This window comes from Pithys albifrons, chromosome 2 (genome assembly GCF_047495875.1).
Source record: "Pithys albifrons albifrons isolate INPA30051 chromosome 2, PitAlb_v1, whole genome shotgun sequence".
In the NCBI taxonomy this organism is placed as follows: domain Eukaryota; kingdom Metazoa; phylum Chordata; class Aves; order Passeriformes; family Thamnophilidae; genus Pithys; species Pithys albifrons.
Window position 1 is genome coordinate 28,822,604 of NC_092459.1, and position 23,969 is coordinate 28,846,572.

Sequence of the window (23,969 nt, forward strand, 5' to 3'; positions counted from 1 at the left end):
TTGTAAGGATTAGAAATGAATTTTCTGACAATGCGTAAACATGGTGGCCATTAAACCCTACGCTTAGATATGTGGTTTTATTAATTTTTTTTAGTTTCTTTACATGGTATATAACATTTTAAAGTATTAGAAAATGCTACTTAATAGAGGTTCCTTTTGAAATGGTCAGTATATGTGCTGCTTTAATTTCTAAGTTTAAATCTGACATTTTTAGAATTAAAGGATCTGAGAGGACTCTGAATTGTTGAAGGATTCAGACATTAAACCATGTCCATGCAGATGTTAGGCAGTAAGGAAAAGAAAAAGAGTGTGAATTAAGTTGTCAAATGTGTCCTGAAATAAACAGAATAAAATAATGACACATGGATGTCTATCACCCTTAGAGGTATAACCTTTCAATCATAGCCTGTACAAGAATTAGTTCAGAACATGCATTGCCTTTTGGTTTATATTTTGTAAGAGGGGTGAAGAGTTTTTGAAGGGGAAAAAAAGGCTGTTTGAAGGAATTTTGGTGAGGTCATGTGGGTGAATTAAATAAACTGTAATGACGTCATCGTAGGTTGATTCTCCTCATTTTGCTGTAGTCCAGGTTTGAAGATGATACTTTTTGCTTGGCTTCTCTTTGGCAGGAAATCTCAGCTGCAGGTTAGATTAGATGCCTACAGTCTCTTCATACAGGCTGTAACGCTGAATTGATTGCAGCGACTCAGTGCTGTGAGCTCAAGCCTGTTACTGACCATGGGTATCGAAGGCAGGGCTGACACACCACCACTTCATACAGTCACGGAAGGGACTTGGAATATGGCGTTTCCACATCCACTGTGCTATGGGTCATGAAAGTTGGGAGAAATCTGTCTCTATGGAGGCAGTGACACAACAACTAGAAATACTAGTTAAAGTTGGGAACAAAAAGAGTATTTTGAGGCCCTTGATCAGTAAATTGTGTCTGAGGGCAGACATTTCTTTAAGGAGCTATGTATCTTTTTCAACACAGTCATCTCATTTCTTACCTCTCATTTTTGTCAGTAGTTCTGAGAAATGAAACATGGAGCTATGGTAATCTGTTGAAAAGAGAAAGCACTTCTTCAGTGTGTGCATATATAAATTTGTATATTTATATACAGAAGTCTTTCTCTTGTAAATGGTCAACAATTGCTATTGCAAAGTTGTATCTATTTTGCTAAAAAATCTGATAAATATTCAGTCCTCTTCACTGGGCAGCACTTTACTGAAGAGAAGATGCACTTTTGTTGCAAGAGTTTTAATTAGCCCAGTCTCAGCTAAACTGTGCACTTAAACCTACTAGAAACAGGTATGTTTTTAATAATCAGTTAAATTCTGGATGCCCACCCAAAGACTATATCAAGTTTTCTATGATCTCAGGACAACATTTTGTGGTCTGGAGTTCTGTTAGCTGAGTAAAGGAAAGCCTTGATTCTTCCTCATAAATCTTTGTTCTGGTATTTTTTTAATGTGTATCTACTATTTTACCACCAGTTGAATACATCCCTTTGTCCATGACTTGAGTCAAGTGGTTATGTCAGTTTTTCACTCACTTCATAGTCGATCCATATGTGTCTGATTTAGCTAGATGAGTATTGTGAGAAACTCGGTTGAAGGCCTTGCTAGAGTTATGTTAACCAACATCCGCTGCTATCCCCTTGCCTGTAGATCCAGAAACCATAGTGGTCAGGCATGATATGCCCTTGCTAAAGCTACGCTGATGGTTCCCAGTCACCTTCTTGGCCTTTGTGTGCTCAGGACTGAATTCGAGAAGGGTTTGCCACATAACCCTCCCAATATGTAGTTTCCTGTGTCCTTTTTTCTTACCCTCCTTGGAGAGGTGTGGTGTTTGGCTTTTCTGGTCACTGATAAACTCCCACAATAGCCAGGACCTTTAGAAGCACATTAAATAGTGCTACAATACAAAATGTTATATTAAATACCTAATGCTACCTAAGAGTCCTGTGGTTGTATTAGAATATCTTCCCCATAGAAGGAAGCTTTGAGATCTGGAGATTGTAACATTGATCTATTTTTGTTGTTTCTGCTGTTTTCTAAATTCAATTCCAATTTACAGTATAGGTGTTCCTTTCCTTTAATTTCTCTTTCTGTGCTGCTGAATTAAGCTTGGGACTATTCTTTGGCTTTCCTCATTTCAAAAAGGTGTTGTAAAACTTTTGGTTTAGAGGAAACTTGCATTTTCACCCGGGCATAAAGCTGAACAGTATGTTTAATGCTTTGAATTTGTTCTCTTAAAACTTGAATAATGGTAGGATTGTGTGAGATTGTTTCAATCTCCTGCTTTCCTAATGGTCTTCGAAATTTAAATGCAGAAGTAACATACATGGATTATGATCTCGAACACCTATTGGCAGGAAGGTTATGAAAAGCTAAAATACGATGGTCAAGATCTAAGTATGAGATACATAGTCTAGTGTGCCTCAAAAGATGGTGGCAATAGGATCATTTGCAAGGATAAAGCCTCCTGAGATTATAAAGGCAATGCTATCCAAAGCAAAAGTTGAAAGTGCTAGAACTTAATGATGTCGTTTTACTATGACACTAGAATGGTATCTAGGTTTCTAGTTAGTTTCCTACTCCTTTGATACTAGCAATGGATGTAAAAGTAAATAAACCAGCTACTAACACTTGGATTCCTGAGCTGTCGATGGGCCTTTGGGGCAGCCAGAAAGGCTCTATGTGACTGGGGCTGGAGGAATTGATCCACCGTGAGGGATGTGCCATGTACACTGAATTTGGTGGCCCTGTCCTATTCTGCAAAATTCCCCTTCTGAGCTTAGAACACTCTTCTGTGACTCCTCTCTTCCCTTACTTTTCAGCAGATACTTTACCATCTGAATACTTGCTGACACCTCTACCACCTGAAGCGGTTAGACTGGGCTACTGAGTCAGGCCTCAGGCAGATCTCATGTCTGAGGATAGCAGTGGGTAAAATAGGCATTGAGGACTGCCTGCTGGAGGCTGGAGGAGCAGAGAGAGGTTGACATGTAGAGGAATGGTAGACTGAGAAGTTCAACAACACCATGGGACCCAAACAACATTTCTAAATGCATTTGGGAAAGCAATTCACTTTTTTTTTCCACAGACACATACATGCCATGGGAATGACAGGAACACTTCAAATAAGTCAAAAAGCCTGCCTATATAATGCAGTCTCATTTACAAATTCTGACGTTTTAGCAAGTAAGAATTTTTGATCTGTTGAGTTGCATTGTGGCAAAATCCCCTTCCTTACTTAGTATGTGCTGCAAGGTGAGGTGAACGTTCAGGGTCAAGGTGTAATATGTGAAACAAAGCCCTCAATGCGTGCCCTGGCAGAAGAGGAGGTTGTCTTTCAAGGAGTAATGCGGAAGGATCAGTGGATGAGCTGTGGAAGCATCAGGCATTTGGCATGCTCTGTCTTATGTTGCTTTTGCAAGAAATATTTCTGGCTTAAGGAGAAAGCTGGATCTATGTTCCCTGGTCAGTAGCAGATGATCACTATCTTCTTTCAAAAAATGATCTCCTAACAAGGACACGTCCATGAAAAAAACCCCAGAGTTAGACAGTTGTGTTGTCTTCCTGCTAATATAGTGCTATTGAGGACACTGTGTCAGCAGTGGTCAGAGATGTCAACCGTAGCTTTTGCTGTTGATTGACATGCAGTAGAGTGTGTGAAAGACAGTGTTCAGTACATTGGGTTTGATCCAGAATTACAGGGAAACAACTTGATTAAGTGTACTTTCATTATTACTAATAGGTCTATATATTGTTAAATATGAAAAAGCTTTAAGCTCTCATTAGCTTAACCATTTATATTTTATCCCTTCTAAGTTTCTCTTTGTTTGCTTTGCTTTCTAGCATTTTAGTTGCTAAACAGTAGGGGTTTGTATTTTGGATGTCCTGCATTGTATTTGGGAAGTCCTGCAGCATCTAGATATGCTGCAGAGAAACATCCATTTGTACAGACTAAGAGTCTCTCTGCCAAAGAAATAGGTTTTTTTGTTGTATGGTTTGGATATGATTAAATTAGATGAAATAATTTAGCAAATTCTATTAGCTGTAATTCTCTAATCATCTGGCTTTCCTAAATATGCTGGTTCTGCTTTTCTCTTTTATCATGAATATATAATTTGGAATACAAAATGTTATTTCCAGTATTTCTGAATATATTTTCCATATATAAAATTATGTTTCCATCCCCACATCTATTACATAGAAAAAGAATGAAATTATCCTATTAATTTGTAAAAAAGGGTAAGTTTTTTTCAAGGGCCATTGTGTTTTCAGCATTCTAGAAGCAAATCTACAGCTTGGGATGTTTTAAATAAATTTAAAGAGCCAGATTTTCCTTATATAGTTCCTTCGTCTATGCAGTTCATTAAACTTGCTCAGTGCACCACAACTGAATATAAATAATAACTGCAGCAGTGGTATTGATTACTTGCGTACCTGAGCTTGTGTCTACTGTTGGGTTTAAAGCACTAAGAAACTTTTTCTCCTCTTCTGTCCAGAAAGGAAGAAGCTTTATTTTTCCCCTCTATCTTGTTTCCTGAGGATTGTTAATTCTGCATTCCTAAAATCATTAACTCCTAGATTCTGAAACTCCTTGTCATTGCAGCAGCCGTGTATGAACTAATGCAGTAATCGATGCTTGCACTACACTGCAGAGATTTGTTTTGATGACAAGAGCTCTCGTTAGCCCTCTTTGGTGTCAGTGGTGTTGAATGTTTGGGCACTGCAGAATCATTTGGCTTAGAATCAGGACGCAAGGACCTTATGACTTCTATATCATCTCCTTCCCACTGAAGGGGATTTTTGCTTGCATTACAGTTTTGCTACAGTTGCAGGCTGGAATTCAGCAACCTCCTAGATGCCAGTTGTGCTTTAACCATTCTCTTGCTGATGCTGCTATGTTTGCTGGGCTTCTTCAGTTTCTGCTCCATACGTTTCATTCAGGGACAGGTAAATACTGAGCTTTATAGCGTTGAGGTTTTATTTATATTTTTATATTTTGTATTTTTTAAAAAAATTGTGATGTTGTGTCCCCAGAATGTAAAGTACTAATTCTAGCAAATATTTGTCTTAAGCAGGGAATAACAAATCATTTTGCTTCCAAGTCTGTGTTTCAGTTATGTTTATATTTCAAAAGTGTCAAATATGATTTGACATTAGCGATACTATGTGGAACGAGCTTTGAAAAAAATCTGTATTTTGAAAGTGCACATCAAAATGTAAATGTGTTTTCTGAAAAGAAATAATATTCCTATTGCACTATGACTTCTGCATTTTGGAGAAGTCGTAGGTAAGGAATTAGAAATTTACTTCAGGAAGCAAGTAAACATTTCTGTGTATTATTTCTCTTTGGCAGAAGACGACTTATGTGTCCTCAGTCTCCTGAATTGTGCTATTGCTAGGAATTTTTAAAAGTTCAGAATGGAATATAATTCTGTTACTTTTATTTTTGCAGATTATTTAGTGGGGGAAAAATAATGAAACCCATGTATATAGAATAAAAATATGTTTGTTTGACATAATAGATGATTATGGTTATAATAATATATGGGTAGTAATAAATGTACATTTGTGGTTATTTTTACATTATTTCTGCATAATCATATTGATGCATTGCACTTTCTGGTGAGGGAAGGGCATCAGTATTTTTCTTTCAGATTTGAAATAAGGTCTTCAGCTAAGTCACTAAAGGATCACAGGAGAAAGTGAGAGGAAGGACTCACCACTGCAATTTCCTTTGGTATTATGCACTGTGTTGAAGACAAAAATACCTCTATCTAAGTAGTGCGTGGCACTTTCTATAAAAGTTGGGTTTGAAAAGTATTTTTTTCATTAGGAGAATTAATCCTAAGGATGTATTATAGAATAAGTAATGAAAAAGGTTTTATCCTCTTGAAAATAACATCTCTGTTAGATAATATATATTGCAAAATCAATGTGTGAAATTAATTTAATTCATCAGAGTTTAGGGGAGAATTAGAGTTCACTGAAGGCAGAATATGGAGGAATGCTTTGGAGAAAATGGGGTTAAAGAGCAGTCAAAACAAAGAGGGAACAGCAGCAGGAAGACAAAATGCTGCTATGGCTGGCAAGAGGCAATGGTCAGCCTTAGCTATGCAGGTAGTTGAAAGGACAAAGCTGGAGAGAACCTTTGGCTAAGATCAAAGTCTTGCTTTCTCTCACACTTAATAAATTGTTTATAGCTACATAAAGAAGGTAGTTTCCTGCTTCTTCTTCCAGCTGCTCACTGTGGTAGACAGCCTTAAACTGCAGTCCAGAGACCTCTTGCATATCTTGGTAAAAGTTGATGAAGAAGGTGAAGTAGGATTAGGATTGAGAGATGCAGAGGTGTGACACCCTGCATTGGGATGATTCAAGGCTGTGCTATGGGCAGTGGGCAAACAGCAGCTTGCCTCCAGCCTTTGGAATAGCATGGAATTGGGAGATCTAAAAGATACTTTAAAATCACACTTAGCCCCACATCCCCTAGTCCAGTTTTGGTCCCTCTTGAGAGCATTTGATTCTTTTATGTAATAGATTATACAGATGTAAAGGACTATTAAACCAGACTGACTATAGCTTTCTGGCCATTAAATTTAACTCATCTCTCCCTCATAGCTACACTTCAGTATGCTAAATATTCTGCTCTGAAAACTGCTCTGTGCTGCAAGGAAAGAACCTGAGAGACTGAGCTGTCATCAAGGTCACTGTCATTACAGGGTATTGGTTAGATGCAAAGGTACTGAAAGAAAAAACATAATGCAGAATAAAGCAAAACAAACAAACCAAAAACCCAATAACAAAATCTTAAATTACTCACCAGTTTGACCTTTTGACCTTTTGAGGTATTTGGTGACAAAAGTGGGCAAGGCACCAGAGCCTGGTCTCCAGCCAACTCCTCTGGCTAACTCCCAAAGTGCAAGGGCAGTAATTTTCAAAGAGCAGCCAGTTTTATATGCTACTTTTTCCTGTTTACCATTGTGATAGAATAAATCCATCTCATCTTCTGCACAGCTAAGTCTCAACTGGTGGATTTCTCCCTGTTTCTACACTTGTTTATCCTGGTCTAAAAGTCAAACCATTTCCTTGTTGACTCTGAACTGGGTCCTCTTTGTTTCAGTTTATTTTTCTAGTTTGTCGGGAAAGTTTTGAAGTTCAGTTCTGGCCTCCTATTAATAGCCATTCTTTTCTGCTTGAGGTCAAGTCACAACTCTAAATATGTTTCTTTTTTATCGCCTACAACAGTAGTGTGAGTGTTGACTATTACTAGGGTGGCTGGGCAGTGGAACAGGCTCCCCAAGGCAATGGTCAGAGCACCAAACCTGAGAGAGTTCAAAAAGCGTTTGGTTGATACTCTCAGGAACATGGTGTGACTCTTGGGGATGGTCCTGTGCAGGGCTAAGTATTGGACTTGATAATCCTTGTAGGACCCTTCCAACTCAGCATATTCTGTGATTCTGTGATACTATATTCCAGACAAAGTCTGGAGACCCTGCTTAATGAATACTTTGAGAGGGTTTTGTTACCAATTTTAGCTGTTAAACTATGATTTTCTACATAGGTTTTTACCTTATGTGAGTTTCATTTAGACACTTTCTCTGGTGTGACTCTTAGCATAACATATAAAAAAGACTCCTGCTCAACTGAATGTATTTGACATCTGCTGTTACACATAATTTGCTGATAGAGCCAAATGGTAGCAGATTCTTCTGATAGTATTCTAGACTGGCAAATATTTGGTACTAGGTACTCATAACTAGGGACTACATAGTTGCAGAATAATCTCAATTGTTTTTGCATACTCTGCTGTTTGTGTTAAATTTTGTGTGTTTCTAATTTTGTTTTGTATGCTTTCTGGTACTCAATCATGGAAGTTAGTAACTCACAGGCAATTTTCAGTTGATTCTTCCAGAAAATGAAACATCTGTGACAGCTGGTCAGTCTTTGAACTGCATTTCTCCTTCTTCTGTATTGGGCTGGTTCTGTTTCTATGTAGGAATTATTCAAATCTTCCATGATTGTTAGACTCCTTTTGCTTCCATGGCTGCTTCCTTATTTTCTGTAAGGTTGGGGTGGTTTTGTTTGGTTCAATTTTTTGTTGGTTGGATTTTTTTTTGACTTTTGGGTAGTTTTGTTACATCTTTTTAGAAAGATTTTTTTAATTTTTCTTCTGCTAAGCTTCCTTAAGGAAGGAAGGAAATTCTTAGGAGGAAATTCTTTACTGTGAGCATGGTGACGCATTGGAACATGTTGCCCAGAGACGTTGTGGATGCCCCATCCCTGGAAGTGTTCAAGGCCAGGGATGAAACTGAGCAATCTGGCCTAGTGGGTGGTGTCCCTGCCCGTGTCAGAGGGGATTGGGACAAAATGATCTTTAAGGTTCCTCCCAACTCCAACCATTCTATTATTCTATGTGTTAATTAGATACATCTGGTCTGACTATTCAGTTTGCAGAGTAATTTTAGATGCAGTCTCTTAAAAATACTTGTCTAAGTTTCTCAGTTATCTGCTAGAACTGCTATATTAATTTTCAGATGCATTTTAGGGTCATTTAAATGCCTAACATGGGCTGACTGACTTTTATCATTACGCACTGCTTCTTGTCCTTAGTAACTGTTGTGAATCTAATGCATCTGGATTTGAGTAGAACACTGAAGTGCATTCCTTGCTGAATATCAGTGATCTCTGAATGTATCTGGATGGATTTGGGAAACATCTTGGGGTATTTTATCTCTAGCATTTAAGACTCTTTGAAAATCAGAATGACTGGTCATACACAATAACAGACTCTCTTATATTTTGTGATTGTTTTGGCTTTGTAAGAGAGACAAGATTTTTGTTTCCAGCACTTCTCAGCTTTTCAGGATCTCACTTGAAATCACAATATTGCAGCATAAGCCTTTGGAATGGATAGTGCTGCTGAAGATGAAGTATTTTAGAGAAAATATTTTTCTGGTGGTGTGAATTTTGCTTTCCCTTTATTTTGAAAGGACACATGTTGTGGCTACAAAACCATTGCCAATTTATTAAGGGTTTTACTTGCTGTCTTGAAATTTGATTGAAGACTGAGAAAGGCTTCTCATGGAAAAAAAATTCGACACATTTGTGTCTTGTAATTTTTTATTTTATCCCCCTGCATGCAAGAGTAAAGTTAATTGAGTAGCAGCATGTTAACAGGAAAAGTATTTAATTGCCATTGGGATACAACTTTTTAATTATTCCCTCACGAAAAAAGGCTGTTTCAAATATATACTCTGTTTCAAGCTGTTGTCTTAGGTAAATCATGTATTAAAAATACAAATGTGTTTTTAACAATATGCTTTAAGTTGAAATGTGTTTTTATATGTTTTAGAAATATATCAGGAATGTAAAAAAATAATGATACAGTATATTTATATTTTCACAGGGACTTATTTTTAAGCTGTTCATGTTTTTAAATTTAAAAAAATATTTTAAAAGTGTTTTAAAGCAGTTTAATCCTATAAATTAATTATTTGCTCCTTATAAAAGTAGGTTTTTTTCCTCTTTATAGTGTCTTAAATTTTTCTTAGTTTACTAGTTATTTTTAGTGACTTTTACCAGTGGAGAGAGTTCTCTATGTATAGGGCTTTTTGGTTTCAGTTTTGGTAGGTGTTTTTAAGAGAAAATCTCAAATTTTGAAGTTATAATTTAAATCATAAAATTTTGCATGTTATTTATGTATTCCTAGATCTCTGCAATGGTAAGCTACTAATCAACATCTAAATATTTGTAGAAAAAGAGTAAAAAATAATCTCTTGATGTAAAAGTATTTTTTTTCCCCTTGCCTGCTTTGTTTGGGCTTCTCCGAGATCACTACTCTTACTAGCACACATCCATCTAGCAGTAGTACTATAGAGATGTGTTTTATAAAGTAAGATAATGAACATGTATTGCCTAAAGTGTACATAAAAAATGTTTTCTAAAGGCATAGAGTATCTAAGTTTAGAGAGAACTGGCAATAAATACCTGATTTTAATGATTAATTAGGATTTTCACCTGGTAACTTTTAAATTATTTGCAAAGAGCTAGTAGGAATATTTTTAGGGAAGTGTGTTCCATTAAAATCCTAACTCTGGGATGTAATAATTTAAAGACTTAAAAAAAAGATCACTTATGCTTTCAAAAATCAGTATTATCACACTGTCCCACTAACATATTTCAGATGACCAATGTTCTCTGCAAAGCGAGAGTGAAAAGTATCTAAGGTGCAGATAGTCACCTCATTGAGAGGTGACTATTTCCTTCAAGATCTGAAGCTAACCTCTTTAGTGATGGTTTAGACTTTGGTTTGGTGGGGGTTTTGTTTCCATGATTAGAGGCATTGTAAGCTAAATAGCAGAATAATCACGGTGGGGTTTTTTTTCAGATTAAAGTTAAAAATATCTCTTCATTTTAGATCAAGTTTTTGTATACTACTGTTATTCCAAGAGAGCATTAGGAAAAGTTCTCATTTCTAATGACACTTTCACATTTTTAATACCTATGACAATGCCAAAAAGGATGAAAAAACCTCAAAGTTCAAATCTCACAGATATATTCAGTGCTAGCACAGAAGTATTTCAGCCTTGTTCCTACTGTATCTGTCTCATATCTAGCCTACATCATTGTCTTACTTCCCTCCAAATATCAGGTACACACTTCCTCTTTGTAAAGAAAATTGTGCTCTGAATTTCACTGCCCATTATTCTTTCTCTTGCAACTCCTGCCTTGTCCTTTTCCTCCTCAGAGTGCACAATTACATCAGTCCTCTATCACAGACAAGCTGCCAGTGAAGTTGGTAGATTTCTGTTACCAAGTCAGCCTCCTACAGCTGTAATATATTGAATCAAATTGAAGTGGTTTCCTTGGCTTTCCATAAATTCATATATACTCACACTGGTGTTATGCTTTGCTGCCTTTTGTCTCAAATCCTACCCACAGTGTCCTCCTTGACCCGATAGGCTGATGGCTTCCAGACCACTGTAATTCATGGGCTTATTCTTGATGAACATAGGATAAATGTTTGTCCCAAGTGAAACAGAAGATTGCAGCCTTGTACCTGCTATTGGTACTATTTACTCTATTTGTGTGGCTGTTTCCCCTGGTGCTTTATTATCTGTTACCAACTCCTGTGTCTCTCTCTCTGCACGGTACCTGTCATCACAGTGTTGGTCTTTGCAGATTCTAGAGTGTGGCTGACTGTTCTGTTCATAACTGGAGATAAGTGCCTGTTTTGTGGAGTATTCTCCCTCGTGTTGTCAGCTGTAGTCCTCTGTGTTTGCTATGGAGGTGGTGGGGAGGAGGAGGGCTGTGAATGTGACACTCTGGGATCAATTCTGGACAAAGGAAAAACCAGATAGCACACACAACAAATTCCGAGATACAATTCATGAAAAGGCAGAGGTCCAAATAAAAGCATTATTATGTGTTTTTGTTTTTGTGTTAATAGACTAACCACTGTTTTCAAATTGAGACATTAATTTCAGTCATAGTAAAGGTTTTGTATTTGCTTCATTAAACTACTGCAATTTAAAATCCATGCATGGAGCAGTAATTGTTCATATGACTTTCTCTGTTTGAGAGATTACACATTTCTTTCTATTCATATTCTTCCAGGTGACTTGGATTATTACTGGCTGGATCCTGCCACGTGGCACAGCAGGGAGACATCCCCTATTAGTTCGGTAAGAAATAGAAAAAAAGAGGTTCATAAGTATGAATTAAAATATTCACTAATTATTACAGTTTGGCTTAGTTATTTGACCATAAAAAATATTCTATACAAGTTATATGAAAGTTTGGTTTAGAGGACCATGGAAATGGAAATCAGAAAGAAATTTTCATCAAAATGTATATTTGTAAAATTGCCTGAATTTTAACCTTAATTTAATTCTTTCATAGTCATGACACTAGCTTTCACTTCAAATCACAATAAAAAAAAAAGGCATTTGTGAGTGTGATGCTGCTCTGGGAAAGATTAGTTAATTGTTCTGTTGACTTGGAGTTGGAAAGGATCATTTTGATTTTATTATATAGTGAACTCCCATATGGTAGAGCTGTATAATGTCTATTATTCTAAAGAACAGAATTTCTAAGTGCTCTTTCAGGGTCATGTAATTTGAAAGTTAATGTTTAATTTTATTGCCTATAGTGTGTTTTAAAAGTTTAATTCTATTGAACTTTAGAATGTATCATAATTCTACGTGTAGACTTAGTGCTGAGATTTTCTTACAGGATGCATAAATGTTTAATGTTACCAGAGTCCAGCAGATATAATAATAGAACACTCAGGTGTGATATGTAACACATCTGAAGGATGTTTGTGTCTACTGTGACATAATGCTACAGAAATTCTATTGGTTTATACATTTGCATCTAAATACTGGAAGATGGTCCCACTTCTTTAATTCCACCGCTTGCTTTTTCCAACAGCACCCCGTAACGTGGCAGCCTTCCAAAGAGGGAGATCGCTTAATTGGCCGTGTTATTCTCAACAAGAGAACAACTATGCCAAAAGAATCAGGTGCATTACTGGGGCTAAAAGTAAGTATTGTGTGGTTTGTGTGTTAAATGAAAGTTCCACTGACCTTAGACACAGAGGTCCAACACACTAAATCAGAGGACTTTCTAGTCTTATGGTCTTTTGACAAAGCAAGTGTATTCTTCTTTTTGAGTAAGTTTTGAAAGCAATAGAGATAAGTATGAATGTAAATACATTTGCTCCTTCTATGCAGTCTTCCAATCACCCTTGAAAAGGAGCTGAACAGCTTTGATTAAAAAGGGTATGTTTATTCAGCTTCCTGTCCAGAAGACATACTGCCTATTGCCATACACTAATGAAGTCCTGCCTTTTCTGGCTGTACTGTTTGCAATGCAGTCAAGTAATTTGTCCTATAAACTACATACATAAATTTCAGATGAATGCAAATGTTTACAAGTTCAGTGTTTCAAATGAACATGGCCATTGGAAAACAGAAATTTTGTAGAAAGAAACCAAAAATTTACACAAAAATTTGCAAAACCCCCTCTTAAATCACAGTAGCAGTAGTAGTAAATGTAATTCCTTAATCTAGTGCCCCAAAACAGGGATATTGACAGCACTGTGCAATTGCTTTAAATCCCTAACTTAGTCAGCTGTAGCGGGCTTTTAGGTTCTTGTCTCTAACTTGACAGAACACTTGAAAGAGTGCTCCTTTTGAAGCTGATGGGGAGTACAGTGTACCCGTTCAAGCATTGCTCTCTCCATGTGTATTTTTAAATCTATGGAGCTGCAAAGATGACTGAATCTAGTTTGGCTGTCTTTCTCTCTCCACTGAGAACAACAGAAGTAATGCAAAATCTGAAATATTCCCACCTTGAAGCAAGATAGTGTGGCACAGTTATATAAAAGATGAAAACAACTTCACTCTACTAAATGATTAGTAGTTTATAGCACAAGCCTTGCTGGCAACAAGCAATTCTATTTGAATATGTGAGGGAAACAAGGTTGATCTTAGTAGGAAATTTGGACCGTAGGGTTTCTCTTCGATTTTTCAAGTTTTGGTTTTGTGTAACATAAACTAAGGCCCTCACTGATAATTACATCTAATACTGTTGGCTTCAGGATCCTTTTTGGATATTAAAGCTCCTACTCGTTATTGTCATTGCAGCATGGGAAACTAATACCTAATGAACATTCCACTGTTTCATTTTATTATAAAACTCTTAATAGGATATTCCTGACCAAAAAAAGAAAAAAAACCTACCCGACTGGAAAGAGTAAGATAGCTGAAGGAAATAGCAGGCCAGCAAGACTGCATTTTCTATGCTTATATTTTATTTAAAAGCTGATCCTTTGAAGGCACTTTTTTTTCTGATGTTCTTGATCTCTGTAGCATGTAGTCATCTTCAAAAACATGTATGTTCAATTCTGTTTAACAAAAGCCAGGAGTTACTGGTTTGTCATGTCATGTGCTTGGATGAGAGGGCCTGGGTATACATTTTTGTGAGCTGGTTTCCCATGTTTCATAGCAGTGTATTTACTAAGTTTTAAGTTGTTCTACAAATTGCATTTTGGTTTTTCATACACTTGTTTTGATACACACTTACAATTTAAATTTGAGCACGATAATTATTTGTAAAAAGTGCAATTGCTTGGTTATTTATTAAGAGCTGTTCTTTCTGCAACAAGTATAGATATTTAGCAAACTTCATAAGACTGATTAATCAAACACATTTAAAGGAATATCAGTTGTATTCATTCTGTCAGCTTTACTTCTTTTTGTCTTCTGTAAAACCTAAATTCACAATAGGTTTGCTTATGTGTATTTCAAGTTTAGCTTTAAAAATAATGTGAAAACTGATCTATCTATATGTTTTTTCTGGATATGATGTCTGGTTTGTGGCTTGGAGACTCACAAATTTGTGATTAACCAGGTTGTTGGAGGAAAAATGACAGAACTGGGACGACTCGGTGCCTTCATTACCAAAGTGAAGAAAGGTAGCTTGGCTGATGTGGTGGGGCATCTCAGAGCAGGTAAATCAATCAGTTACATTTAAAATTTATTGTCTTTTAATAATGCCCTATTAAATGCAAATGTTAACTTATATTAACATTGATCATGTGATATACTAATATTTTAAAAATAGAATAATGTAATTATGGAATGCCAAGGTTGCCTCCATTTCTTATTTATTATTAGCTGCAATTCCTTGGATGTATTAGTAAAATAAAAGAAAGTCCTCAGCAACATTGGTGTCAGCACTGAGTGTCACTGGTAAATTTCTGTTTGCCAGCTCAGGAGCTGCTTGTTACACTCTACAGAAGCAATGCAAACATTTGCTTTTAAACTGATTGTGACAAGCAAAACTCACTACAGTTACTTTACCTGTACTATAGTGTCACCTAAAGGATAACACACTGCATACACAGTGGATTTTATAAGTGTTTCTTTCAGTGTGAATTGTTACAAATAAAAATGGAAAACAAGCCAAGAAAGTGGTTATGAAATATTTCATTTTTGTAATATATATATATTACAGTTACAAATAAATGGCTGTGCTGTTGGCACTTTCAAGCTTCTAAATGAAGGGAGAATTATGCTCAGCAGTTGGTTTTCAAACTTACTTCTTCGTGGTTTATATTTTTATCATGGCTTTAAGCAACTACTTCCCAAGTGTTTTCCTAGCTAAGCAAAGTTTATGCAGTGTCTCAGAAACCCAGAAGCTCTTATGCCAACTTGTATAAATGTAGGATACTTGCATGAAGCAAATAGTAAGAAAGAAGTACAAAGGATGATGAGTCTCTTGGTTTTTGGCATCTGTTAATTTTTCATTTTTATTGAGCCAATATATGTGGGATTGATAGCACTAAATATAATAGTTGCTTATAGATTTTAAATACAACTTCTAATTACAGAAAATAAGTTTCTCTCCACTAATCTTGAACTATTTGGACTGAAGTAATAAATTTCTATTGTCTGGTCTAGAGATTTTTTCTTTTTAACTCAAGGTTAGTTTTAATTTCTAAAAATAGTTTTAGAGCCAGAATTATCTCACAGAGAAAGTACATTGTTTTGCACAAGTTTTCAATGAATGAAATTCTGTTCATTCCATTGTATGGGAATAAAACACACAAAAATGTGTGGATGAGTCCTTGCCGTAAGGAGAACACACTTTTGTCTTTAGAAAAAAACTCCAAAATTTGTCTAGTTGATAAATCTTTGAGTAATTGTACAATCCACTTGAATTTTAATAGCAGCAAGTATGAAGTCTTGCATGAGGAACAGAACATCCCAGTGCAACAGTAAGCACTGGGAGCCCCAATCAGCTAGAAAGCAGTCTGGCAGAGAAATCTCTGGAGGTGGTGCAGGGCACTCAGTTGAACGTGTCAGCAAGGCGTCCTTGCAGCAAGTGCCAGTCATGCAGAGTGTGGTTACACGGCTGTAGCCAGTGGGTTGAGAGAGGTGCTTGGTGGTATCTATTCAGTGCTTGTAAGACTGTATCTGGTGTCCTGTGTCCAGTTTGGGTTTGTCTGGTACCAAAGAAGTACTGTCACACTGGAGCAGGTTGGGCAGAGGGACAGAAAGTAATTAAGCAAATGAGGTACAAGAAGCTGAGAGAAATGTGTTTGTTTAGACTGACAAGGAAGAGACTCTTGGAATGTCTGATTCTTGTTTTGACCTGGCTAGCAGGAGGCGTTAGAGATCCCAGAGATGGAACTGTTCTTGGAGTTGATCACTGCACAAGCTGGAATAAGGGAGATCCTGTTTGTGAAAACCCTTTTTCATGTAACCACAGAGGTCAATTTAGACTTGGAAGAAGTTTCCCAGGAGAGGTATATCCTTCCTTTGAGAAACTCAGCTCTTATCTGGTCAAATTCCTGAGCAACCTGGTCTATCCTTTCATGTTGGCCCTATTTTGAGCAGTGGTTGGAACTAGCTGAACCCCAGAGACATCTCGCAATCCAAATTAGTATTTCAGAAATCAATATAAAAAAGCCCAGAGATTGCAGTGTAAGTCTGAAAACTATCACTGCTGACCATGAATAAGTAAGTGGGGGTAGAATGCAAGATCTATTAACATTCATTTCTAGAGGCATCTTAGATATCCTGGGATATATGCCTCATCTGCAAAAGCACCTCCGTAAGGGTGCAAGTGTCCTTATCTGGGTTTGCCAGCCAGCTTTGAGCAGATATGCTGCTTATCCTAAACATCTGCAACGTAAGGTGTCTAACAGCTGCTCCAGTGACTGACTCGCAACTCTGAGCTACCACAGTGGGATGTAAGAGCAGGGAATTCATCTCACCTGAATTTGTAGCAATGTATTACAGGGTCATAAAACAGCTGAGGTAGGTAGGGACCTCTTGGTATCTCTAGTCCAGCCACACTGCTTAAGCAGAGTCAGTTAGAGCAGCTTGCACAGAACCATGACAAGCTGGATTTTGCATATGTTCGAGTTTTTACCATCTAAATGGTGGTTTCCTGTTTCCATGTCTGTTACTGAGAGCTGAAATCAGAATATAAGTCTTACATACATCACAGATGAAAGAGACAATGTAAAAGGGCTTTGCTGATCCAAAAGAACAGAGTGAAAGATGAATGGTGGTGATTTGATTAGAACTATCAGAGGTGTCATTTCACTCAAATCTCCATTTGCATCTAGTTTTCAGACAGAGTAAGTGGAGTCAGTTTTGTTAATTTAGTGTTCTATGATGATTGTTTCATCATCTTTGTAATTATTTTTTTATTATTTTGATCTCCTAGTGGCTCTCAAAAGTTTAAAAATCTGCTTAAGCCCTCTAAAATAGTGGTACAGACACTTTGCATGTTCCTCTTCAAGATTCTCGGTCATGTTGCACATATTTTATCTTCAAAATGTGATAGATTCATTACTGTGTAAACTAGGTTTAAATCCTCATTTCTTTAGAGTTAGAAATTTCACATATGTAAGGGTTTTTTCATTTTAAAATTATAAGTTTGCAAAGCTGGCCACGTCTTTTCCATTCTAATGCTTGGGATGCTTTTATAAATTAAACCAGTTATCACTAAAGAAATTAGATTTTATTTTAGCAGGGAAATATCATGTTAGTTTATAACAGTTTTTAGCTCTAAAATAGACTCAGAATGACAGCAGAAACTTGACGAGTCTGTTTTCAGCAAGTTGTATACATTTTAAAGGAAATTCCTAGGCAATATCTAATTCCTGTTCCCCCACAGCAGAATATTCTCTAATAAATATCAGAAATATTTTAAAACATATCAGCTAAATAGCATGGTAGAAAATTAAACTAAAAGTCAGCAAATGTTTATTAAGTCTGTCATCAACAAGCACTCATGTTTTAAAGAATGAAAGCCAATGGGATATCCTGTGGATATATCCTGTGGAGTTTATCTTAAAATACCAAAATATAGACTGTTTTCGAAAAAGGACTGGCAATCACTGAACAGAGGGAGAAATTGAAACAATATGTTTTATTAGATGGGACTTCAGTTAGGACAGTTTTTCTTGGCTTCTGAACAAGTGCAGGTTTGATCACTTGGCTTGTGTCTCCTCAGAAAGAAGCAAAGGCAGAATCTGCAGGGTTGTTCCTGACTAATCTAATAAAGTCATTGCCAATAAAGACAATACATATAATAAAATACTTGTAAGTATTTTAAGTAAGTAGGGTGTAAGAGGTTAAACTTACCTTATTGTTCCTGCAGCTTAATTGTGTATACTGATCTTTCTTCAGAAACAATACTTCAAGATTTTCAGCTTTTTATATAAGGCCAAAATACAATGTAATGTGAATACTATTTACGTTTCAGAAATGACCAGCTGAAAAAATATTATCTAATTGACTTTTTGTTCATGTTTTCCTTTGTGTCCCCCCCAACATCCTCAGGACACTAATTGCTTTTATTTTGTATTTGTTTGACACAACAGTGAAGACTGGCCTTTCTGTAGACACATCAAAATGTAGAGTACATAAATTATAATAAAATGTCATGATTTTTAAAGGCATTATGGTAGGTATTTATTTCTGTTTTTTGACGTTTAACCTCTTCCTTCTTTATTACTGCTACTAATAAAGGCTCTTTTTAAAAGACTTTCATTTCATAGCACAGTAACAGGTCCTGTGTAATTTTGTAAATACTAAATATGTTTATACAAGTGGTTTCTTTAATGTGTTTTTGTGTACAAAGTGTAGCTATGCTAGGGAAAGGAATTTTGATAGTGTCTCAAAAAGTATTTTCTGGATTTCAGCGCAGCTTTTTAAATTATTTCAGACAATGTTACTTGCTAATATAAATTTCATTCTTTGTAAAAGAATATGTAAGTGAGATAAATTTCTCTTTAAATTCAAGGAGATGAAGTTCTAGAATGGAATGGTAAACCATTGCCTGGAGCTACAAATGAAGAAGTTTACAACATTATTTTAGAATCAAAATCAGAACCTCAAGTTGAAATTATTGTTTCAAGGCCTATTGGGTAAGGCTAAAGATTTGCTTCTTAAGCACAGTTATTACTTATGCTAATGGGTGTTCTAAAGGGATTATTTGTGAGTTCATTATTTTTTATTGCTTAATAATGGAATACAATTCACTTTCTATTACTGACATTCTGTATATTCCATTTTCTTCACTACCTTTTACAGTCTTGGGTCTTTGAAATGACATATATATATATAAATCTAAATGTTATTCTCTGTATGGTGAAAGTACTATGAAGATGTTCGCCAAGTGGCAGAAGAAAATTGGGGAATTAAGTACACCTGTGCTTTTCAGTGTGGTTTTCAGGCTTTCTGCTTCACTAGATCAGAATAATTTATACAAGTCTTCATGAGTATAGGGAAGCATTTCAGGATCCTGATAAGTCAATGCCAATAGGATTTTAAGGAGGCCTTCTTTAAAGAGCTAAAAAAAAGGAAATGCAAAACTCTAAATTGAAAAGACTGTATTTACCCTTAAATGATTGTTATCAAAATCAAAGACAGAAACAAAAAATTTCATCAAAAATTACCATTACCATGTTAAATTATTTATTTATTTATTATTAATCTATGTTTGGGGTTTGTGATAACAATTCTTACATTCTTGATTTCCCAAACAGATCTTAGAAATAAAATAAAATCTGTTCAAATTGGTAAGATTACTAACATTATCCCTACATTTGTCATAGTTGTTTTATTGATATCAAGAATGTTTTGAGCTGTCTTATAGGACTGAATATGAGTCATAGATTTTAAATTGAAATTTATATTGCAGAACACAGACATATGATTAACAATAAAAATGACTCTTGGGTAGTTTAAAAAAAATTTAAAGGGATTTAAATCTTTCTATAATTTGTCACCTTCTCAAATTTCATGTACACTCGCTCTAAGTCTCTACATACCACTGTCCTGTAGGTAGCTGATAAACTGTTTCCTCCTTACACATGATTATTTCATTTTCAATTTGCTGATTTTCACTGTGTTTATAATTTTTGCCTGTCTCAAATATGATTTATTTTTAGTTTTGAAACAGAAAAATATTAATTTTCTTCCTGACTAAAATGTTCTTTTATGTTTTGATTTCTGATTTTTTTTTGTACTCTGTGAGTGTAGCTTTATTTTGCAAATAAATTTTGCCTTTTTGATGACAATCACTATTAAAAGTACTTACTTAAATAAAATTTGTGGGTAATTCCACTTATCAGTTTGACCTTCTAATGGAAAACAAAAGCTTGATGCAATAATAGTGGCTGTTAAAGACTAAAATTACCATCCAGATGGAGACAGGAGGACAATAGAAACCTTATTTTACATTTTTTGAGTAAGATAAATGTGGAGACATTCTTGACTGAAAATTGCAAATTCAGTACTACATCTTGGTAACTTAAAATAACATTCCTTAAGAAGACTTTTTGAAGTCGAATTTTTATGTTCAAATGATCAAAAAAGAGATATATTGATACTAGATATGACTTGAATTCCACGTTTCAGCTGAAGAAAACCTGGAGACCATTTTGTACAACTGATGTAGAAGGAAAGTGTTAGATTAGTATTTTAAATAATTTGATCCATATAATGGCAAATCTTATATGTCCTTAAACTTTTAAGTATTAATTTTTTTAAAAAAATATTTTTGTATTAAACCAATTGAATAATTTTAGTTCATGAATTTGATAACTCTAATAGCTTTGAAAAATGAAGTACGAGGTGACCTCATTCTAGTGACACTCATTGCTGATGACACCAAGTTGGGAGGGAATGTCGACTTGCTGGAAGGCAGGAGGGCTCTGCAGAGGGATCTGGATAGACTTGAGAGATGGGCTGATTCCAATGGGATGAAGTTCAACAAGGCCAAGTGCTGGGTCCTGCACTTTGGCCACAACAACCCCATGCAGCGCTACAGGCTGGGCACAGAGTGGCTGGAAAGCAGCCAGGCGGAAAGGGACCTTGGGGTAGTAATTGACAGGAAGCTCAACATGAGTCAACAGTGTGCCCAGGTGGCCAAGAAGGCCAATGGGATCCTGTCCTGTATCAAATATAGCATGGCCAGCAGGACCAGGGAAGTGATCCTTCCCCTGTGCTCTGCGTTGGTGAGGCCACACCTTGAGTACTGTGTTCAGTTCTGGGCCCCTCAGTTCAGAAAGGATATTGAGGTGCTGGAGCGAGTCCAGAGAAGAGCAACAAGGCTGGTGAAGGGACTGGAGCTCAAGCCCTGTGGGGAGAGGCTGAGGGAGCTGGGGTTGTTTAGCCTGGAGAAGAGGAGGCTCAGAGGTGACCTCATCACTGTCTATAACTACCTGAAGGGAAGTTCTGGCCAGGTAGGGGCTGGTCTCTTCCCCCAGGCACTCAGCAATAGGACAAGGGGGCACGGGCTTAAGCTCTGCCAGGGGAAATTTAAGTTGGATATCAGAAAAAAATTCTTTCCAGAGAGAGTAATCAGGCACTGGAATGGGCTGCCCAGTGAGGTGGTGGATTCACCATCCCTAGAGATTTTTAAACGCAGATTGGACGTGGTGCTGAGTGCCATGATCTGGTAAATGGACTAGAGTTGGACCAAGGATTGGACTCGATGATCTCGGAGGTCTTATCCAACCCAATCGATTCTATGATTCTGTAATTCCTGAAAAAAACCTGAGAGAACATACCACACCTTTTTGAAATGTGTTCACAGTCAAAAAGTATTCCGTGAATATGAGCAGTGGATTTTACACCAAAGAAGTGAACCCAGAAATAGTATCAGTAAAATGTAAAGTTTTGCTTTGGATGGCACTTGCATGCATATAAGCAAAAATGGAGCACTTCAGATTGGGCTTTAATTTTGAGATAAATGGAGTCTTGGCATGGAGGTTTTTACAAAATATAACGCTACTTTTGTAGAGTTGTGTCTCATTTGTTTGAAGAGACTAGAACATATAACTTTGAAATTTACAGATCCTTTTTTTCAGAAGTAATGAATCAAAGTACTGCTGTTTTTTATCAGATTGGGATTTACCTGTCTGTCATCTTAAAAGAACCAAAAATTTCAGACATTGTACAGCAAAGGAAATCCTGATAGTAGTTAACAAAAAAAAAAAAAAAGGGAGAGCATACTGCACAAGAATTTTTTTTAAAAACAATCTGTGTAAATTGTGGTGTGTAATGGAAAATGGTTTTCTTCCATAACTAACCAATCTAGTATATCAAAGTTTTGGTGATTACTTTAGGTGCTGACTCGACAAAATTGAAGCTACTACATACAGCATTACATGGTAATCCATTACAGCTAAAATTCCTGTGAGGGAATAGGTTCCCGAAAGACTCAAGAATGTTATTTTGTCTGCATAATTTAAGTGTTTTCATCTCTTGGTATTAATAATGCAAATAATGTAACAGCACTGTTAATGGTCTTGATTTAAAAATTCCTAGCATATTAGGTCTAAAAAGCACAATTATGACACAGTCTGTTTTAAGTGAATAATGGAAGGACTGTAAACCCACAAATTAGACTGCCCACAAATTACACTGCCAGTTACAAAATTCCTGTCCAAACAATTTGCTCAGTCTTGTAAATTTGTATTTCTGTGGCTACCAGCAAATGTAATTTTGAGTAATGGATAATTGTAGGATGCTTATTAGAGAAAAATGTGAAGCACATAACACCATTAACAGATGAAGGCATAACAATAAACAATATAACCACAATAGTACTGTAAAAACTCCATGGAAGCTAATTGGTGCTAGTACTAATGGCTGCAACACAAGGTAGATAAGAAACCTATAAAAAAGTAGAATTACTGGGTTGGCTATCTAAATATGAGGGGAAGAATTACCTATGAATATGTATTCAGTGTTGAGAGGTGGTTAACACAGGACAGCATAGAAAATCCTCAGGCAGTATGCTTTTTGGAGAAGAAACATGGCATGGTAACCAACTCACCATCTTGTATGCCTGAGTGAGCTCTGTGGGATAGTGCAGGTAAAACAAATGTTTTTTTTCATTTCTCTGTTTTCTTTGTCAGATGCTAACTACCTTTGCTTGAGTATCCAAACCTGCCAAAAATGTTTTTTTCTTGATATGATTCAGCTCCTCTGTGTGGGAACCATTACTGTGCTCTAGGTCCTTGCGGGGAGGTTTAACCAGGCAGTACAGAACTCCGGAGAGCTGCTCAAGTAATGTAATTAGTGCAAATGGCAGATTGACCTACAGGTTCTGATGGGAAGGAATGGGTTTGGAAATGCAGGATGTATACTAGGGAGAGGTACCTAGAAACTCCTTATAACTCTCTAAGGTATGGCAGGTGATCCTTCTGTTCCTAGAGCAACCTAAAAATTGTAGGTTACAGCCATGTTTGAATTAGCTTTGTCTTCAGTGACCAGGCTCTTGACTGTATCACTCAGAGAAATTAGAGCTGTTCCTGTGTTTTGCAAAATAACGATTCTCACAAACCATGGAGCTGCACAGAGTAGTTTCAATCAAAGATAGTCTGGTTTAATTTATATGTTCATTGAGGCTTGGAAGGATCAGACATAAGATAATAACATGTAACATCCTGTAAGACCTCAAAGTACCATTGCCTTCCAAGCCAGAGATAGAAAGACAAAATTTGATGTCAGCAGCTCTTCACTGAATGTGTCTGACACTACTTTTCTCACATTCATATTGCTCCATAAGGGCAGTAATATTGCACCTGTGCAACTTCATTTTCTTTGGCTTGCCTACTTTTAAATATTTAAGTCATATGTTAGTACTTATGAAGAGCATTTTTGTAAATCATAGTTTCAGAATACTTTCTGCAATCAAAATTTAAAAGCAGGCTAGATAAGACTAATTTTCTTCCATAAAAGTTTTACATTATAGTTTCCTTTTAGAATATTCATTCTTTAATTAAATGCTAACATAAAAAAATACCATTCATAAATTTGATTAAGTCAATACTCCAGTTACCTTTATTTTGTGCATCTAATATTTAAGAAATTATTATGTAAACTGGGTTATTGACAATAATTTATGTAGAT

The 23,969-nt window shown here is 36.2% G+C and overlaps 1 protein-coding gene across 50 annotated transcripts in view; it reads left to right on the forward strand.

Moving 5' to 3' along the window:
- The window catches only part of RIMS1 (regulating synaptic membrane exocytosis 1), a 319,637-nt gene that overhangs the window by 170,452 nt on the left and 125,216 nt on the right, over positions 1–23,969 (forward strand). For all 50 annotated transcript variants that reach the window (XM_071548592.1, XM_071548593.1, XM_071548547.1 and 47 more), the window contains 4 exons: positions 11,635–11,702; positions 12,451–12,561; positions 14,434–14,533; positions 18,847–18,970. In XM_071548592.1, coding sequence (XP_071404693.1) covers positions 11,635–11,702; positions 12,451–12,561; positions 14,434–14,533; positions 18,847–18,970 — 403 coding nt within the window. The remainder of the gene's footprint in view (positions 1–11,634; positions 11,703–12,450; positions 12,562–14,433; positions 14,534–18,846; positions 18,971–23,969) is intronic.